General features: G+C 45.0%; 1 protein-coding gene across 1 annotated transcript; it reads right to left on the bottom strand.

Moving 5' to 3' along the window:
• Positions 1–528: 528 nt before the first annotated feature.
• LOC128861917 (uncharacterized protein K02A2.6-like) lies at positions 529–4,569 on the bottom strand. Its single transcript, XM_054100294.1, has one exon. It carries the CDS (start codon positions 4,567–4,569, stop codon positions 529–531), a length of 4,041 nt encoding a protein of 1,346 aa, XP_053956269.1.
• Between the last annotated feature and the right edge of the window lie 894 nt (positions 4,570–5,463).

Below are 5,463 nucleotides of genomic sequence, written 5' to 3'. Positions count from 1 at the left end.
CGACTGCAGGCAACATATACGGATATTACTCGTAGCTGCCCTGATACTAAGAAATAATTATTTATGAAAAAAAAATCTTAAATTACAATTTTTCACTGCACCGAAATATCAAAACAATTAATGTAATTGCACCCTGTCTTTCTCGTTCTTCCCTTTAAAAGTTCTATTATTTTTCATTCACATCTCATTTTTCGATAATGTTGCCATCGAAAATTCCCCTAATCCGCTGAAGTTATGAGAATTAAGTTTAGTTGTCAATCCGCTACATTTAAGAATCACATCGAGCAGAAGGTCTCTCGAACACTAAAAGTCTTCTGGCAGTGTAAGAGAACCTTTGGTAAAACATGGGGCCTAAGACCGGCGATAGTAGATGTTATGTATTGAACGTATGATATTTATTAAAAGTGAAACTGTATAATTCTTGTATACATATGTATGCAGTGTATGTGTAAAATATTGGAATCCGCGGGACAACTTGTTCGGTCGGTGTCTCAATTACGTCTGTCTTTTTCTCATACATGACACCCCTTAACACCCAGAGGCAGAGTAGAATTGTGGGGCCTGTCGGTCGCGCTTCGATCTACGCGGTTCTTCCGGTGTTGGCGATGACGAGGCGACAGGCTGTAGATTCGTTGATGGCCCTGGCGATTGAGTCTCCACGACGTGACCAGAAGTACTTGAATCAACTTCATCAGATGATTGGATTATGCTGGCTTCGACGTCTTCGGTTGACAGTATTTCGCAGTAGGAATCTTCTGATGCCACCCGGCTACGAAGCTGGTCCTGATGTCGTTTGATGACCCTAGAGTCGTTCAACCGAACCTCATAAGATATAGGCCCAGTTTGATTTTCCACCAGGCCCTCGATCCATCTCGGGCCCGTCGAATGATTACGAACCCATACTGGACTGCCTGAAATAAAAGGTTTAGTACTGACAGGGTCGGTGACCTTACCGTAAACCATTTCGTGAGGTTGAATTTTGTCGAAATAAGTTTTCAGCTCACGATTGAACAGTAGCTCTGCAGGCGAGCGGTTCGTTGTTGAGTGCGGGGTGGTGTGTTGGTTGAACAAATATCTAGCCAGGCTGAGATCGATGTTTATGCCAGGCTCTGCTTTCTTCAAATAATTTTTGGTACTTTGAACCATTCGCTCCGCCTGCCCGTTTGTAGAAGGATGGAACGGTGCAGAACGGATATGTCGAATTAGATTGTTCTTCATAAAGTCCTTAAACTCCTCAGATGTGAAAGCTGTTCCGTTGTCCGACACGAGCTCATCAGGTAGCCCATGCGTGGCGAATATTTGGCGTAACACCTTAATAGCGGCCGCTGAAGAAGTTGAATTAACGACGGCCACTTCAAGCCACTTAGAGTAGGAGTCAATGAGTATGAAGAATAATTTGCCTCGAAAAGGACCTGCGAAATCCACATGCAGGCGGGACCATGGACGTTTTGCAGATTCCCAGTGGTGCGTTGTTGTTTGGAGTTGATCGTTGCGATTTTGCTGACATGAACTGCATTTCTTCACAACGAGTTCGATTTCCGCATCGATATTCGGCCACCAAACATAACTTCGAGCAACGGCCTTCATTTTGACGATGCCAGGATGTGGGGCATGAAGAGTTTTCAAAATAGACCCTCGAAGAGTAGACGGGATTACAGCGCGGTTTCCCCAAACTAGACATCTTCTATTTGCACTGAGTTCAGTTCGACGGCAAAAGTATTGATAGAGCTTATCGGAGCGGTTGATTTTGCTGGGCCACCCCCTTAACACCCAGTTGAAAACTTTGGAGAGCTCCGGATCCTTAGAAGTTTGAGAGGCAATCTGCTGCGCGCTGACAACTGGTTTTGCCGATATTTCTACCATAAGAATGTCTTCAGTCGTCGTAGACTCTGCTTCAGACAGCATTGGACAACGGCTCAAAAAGTCTGCATTGCCCATTCTAAGACCAGCGCGGTGTACCAAATTGAAGTTGTACGCGCTGAGAAAAATTGATCGACGAAGCATTGTGTTCGAAATTACGTTGGGGACCGGTTTTGTTGTGGTGAAAATTCCCAAGAGTGGACGGTGATCGGTGACAAGCGTAAAAAATCTGCCATATAAGTAGTTGTGGAATTTCTTCACTCCAGAGACGAGGACGACTGCTTCCCTATCTATCTGTGCGTAATTTCGTTCTGCCTTCGACAGCGTCCTTGAGTATAATGCAATGGGTTTCTCCGACCCGTCTGCCAACCTGTGACTGAGAACTGCTCCGAGTCCGTACGGCGATGCGTCACAAGTGAGCACTAACGGCAAGTTCTCATTGCAATGAATAAGCACATTATCTGATGCGATCAGCCTTTTAAGCGTATTGAAAGCTGTTTCGTGTTGCTCCTTCCAAGTCCATCGAGCACTTTTGTCGAGCAAGCGGTGAAGCGGCTCAGCGATTGTTGCTTTGTTGGGTAAAAAGGCGTGATAAAAGTTGAGTAAGCCCAGAAAAGCTTGGAGTTGCTTCTTGTCCTTTGGCGATGGTGCTTCATGAATGGCCTTGATCTTGTCATGTGAGGGTCGTATACCGAGATTGTCCAGTTTAAACCCCAAAAATTCGATAGATGGCACACTAAATTGGCACTTGCCCTTGCGCAAACGTAGTCCGGCCTTGTCGAAACGTACAAATATTTGTTCCAGTCTGTTTGCGAGCTCATCTTCCGATTTACCCATGACCACGATGTCATCAAAGTACGGCAAGACGCCAGGAATGTTTTGCAAAACGTTTTCGATGCAGCTTTGGAATATACCGGGTGCTGATGAGATGCCAAACTGCAGCCTGGTTACCTTGAATGCGCCTTTATGCGTTGACACGGTTTGCAGGAGTGACGAACGCTCATCAACCACGAGCTGTTGGTATGCCTGTGCCAAATCAATTTTTGCATAAATCGATCCACCTTCAATCGAAGCCAAAAGCGTGCTAACGGCTGGAATTTGATGACAGTGTGGCTTAATTGCCTTATTCAGCGTCGATTTGTAGTCACCGCATATACGGATGGAACCATCTTTTTTTACCACGGGCACTATTGGCGTTGCCCAATCGGAGTATTCCACAGGCTCCAAAATACCTTGACAACATAAGCGATCGATTTCTTCTTCCACGAGGCCCTTAATGGCGAAGGGTATACGGCGTGGAGGCAGTCTCACGGGCGGCACCGCCGAATCGATTTGTAAAGACACTGGTGGTCCTGTGTAGCGACCAAGATCTGTTGAGAATAAATGATCGTATTTCTTCAGAATGGTTTTGATGCTGAGACCACTGTTGACGGCAAAAACTCCTTCTATACGTATGCCCAGTGCATCGAACCAGTTACAACCAACAAGATTAGAGCCACCACTGTTTGCGATGATTAACGGCAAGTTGTCAATTTGACGGCGGTTGTAATAAATTGACACATCGATGATCCCCTTGACTGGGATGTGGTTGCGTTGGTAATCGCTAAGATCCAGATCACTCTTCGAAAGATCTGGCCTTCTGTTGGACCAGACGCTATTGAACGTAGATTCCGTCATGATGGTCACAGGCGACCCAGAATCCACTTCAAAAATACATGTGCTGCCATTAATCGTAACTGAGATCGACTTCTTCTGATTGACCAAGGGCGTGATCTGATTGACATTCTCTCGACGAGATGATTTTTTCCGCATTGAACCTGAACGAGCATTTGTTGAGTTGGATGAAGACGCTCTGTGTGAATTGACACTCGACGCGCTCCGGCAGGCTCGCTGCAGATGCCCCTTGACTCCGCATGCGTTGCAAAGTGATTCACGATATGGACACTGCTTACGAGGGTGTGATCCACCACAACCATTGCATGACAGCTGCTGGTTTCTGTTGACGGTGTTTTTTGTTCGTGTACGAAAACGATTGTCGTTGACAACATTAACTGGTTCGCTGGGGTGCCTCATAGCCATAGCACTGATGGCTGCAGCCTCATTCGAAAGTGCACGTTCGATAACCTTTTGCACTGTTAGATCCTTATCTGCCAGTAAGCTTTTCTGCAGCCCTTCGTCCTTCATGCCACACACAAAACGGTCGCGAAGCATGCGGTCGAGCGCCGTACCGAAGTTGCAGTCCACTGCCAATGTTCGCAATGCTGCGATGTAATTACTGACAGACTCGTCCGGATATTGATCACGTTTGTGAAAATGATAATAGGCCGCAATTTCGGATGGACGTGGTGAAAAATGGTTGGTTAGAATCGTTTTTATATCGAAAAGATTCAGATTACTAACCTGCTTTGGTGATGCCAATGATGCCAAGAGGTCGTAGAGTGGCGCTCCGGCCAATGTGAGGAATGCTGCCTTTTGACGACCTTCCTCTTGTACATCATTGGCCAGAAGGAACAAATCGAAACGCGCCATATACGTTGACCATTTATTTGGATGATTTAAATCAAATGGTTCCAAATTTCCAACTCCGGCCATGTTGACTCGTTTGACCCCTTGCAAAATAACTCGTTCAGTCTTCACAGTGAATGTGCTGCTATCAGTTGAGGAATGCGAATCACCGCTACTTTTTATTTGTTTGCCGTTACGATCCATGTGCTCTCAACGAGAGCTGACTTGCGACTTTTTTCTGATCCAATTTTTATGACTTCAAAATATTCTTTGCGAATAAGGCGACTTAACACAAGGTTGTGTGAATGTCAGTGCATTTTTGTATTTGCAAACGGTTCCTGCAAATTCAATGTCCTTGTTGTTGTGTGCCGGTAGGTTTTGTCGTTATGCTTTGCTTCACTTTTCGAATGACTTACGCGCAATACGTATGTACATATAGTATATGTGTATGTTGTTTTTATTATATTATGTATTATATTATTGTACACATCCCATCCTCGTCGCCAGTGTTATGTATTGAACGTATGATATTTATTAAAAGTGAAACTGTATAATTCTTGTATACATATGTATGCAGTGTATGTGTAAAATATTGGAATCCGCGGGACAACTTGTTCGGTCGGTGTCTCAATTACGTCTGTCTTTTTCTCATACATGACAGTAGACTAGTTGTACATCACCCTGATTAGATCCATTATTACATACGGCTCTGTAGTATGGTGGAAGGCTGCAATCGTTAAAACCCGAGTAAAACTCCTAAAAAGACTACTGAGAATTGTGTGCTTTGATATCACCGGTGCTATGAGTACCACATCAGGTGGTGACCTCAATGCCATTCTGAACTTGCAGCCTATCGATCTTCAAATTCGAAAGGAAGCGTTGAAGGCGGCGTACAGGCTCATGCTAAACAGAGTCTGGGGAAATGATGTAAGCACTGGCCACTGTCAGATATACCACCAGTTGTCAGAGCGGTGCACACTGTTCTCGATGCCAATGGACAATCGGGTGCCTTTCATTATGTAGTATGATATGATGTTTTGATCCCAGATAGAGGTCAATGGTTGAGTCCAGAGAGCCTATTAACGGGATCCGACGGAT

This window comes from Anastrepha ludens, chromosome 4 (genome assembly GCF_028408465.1).
Source record: "Anastrepha ludens isolate Willacy chromosome 4, idAnaLude1.1, whole genome shotgun sequence".
NCBI lineage: Eukaryota > Metazoa > Arthropoda > Insecta > Diptera > Tephritidae > Anastrepha > Anastrepha ludens.
This window is presented reverse-complemented; position numbering and strand designations above follow the sequence as displayed.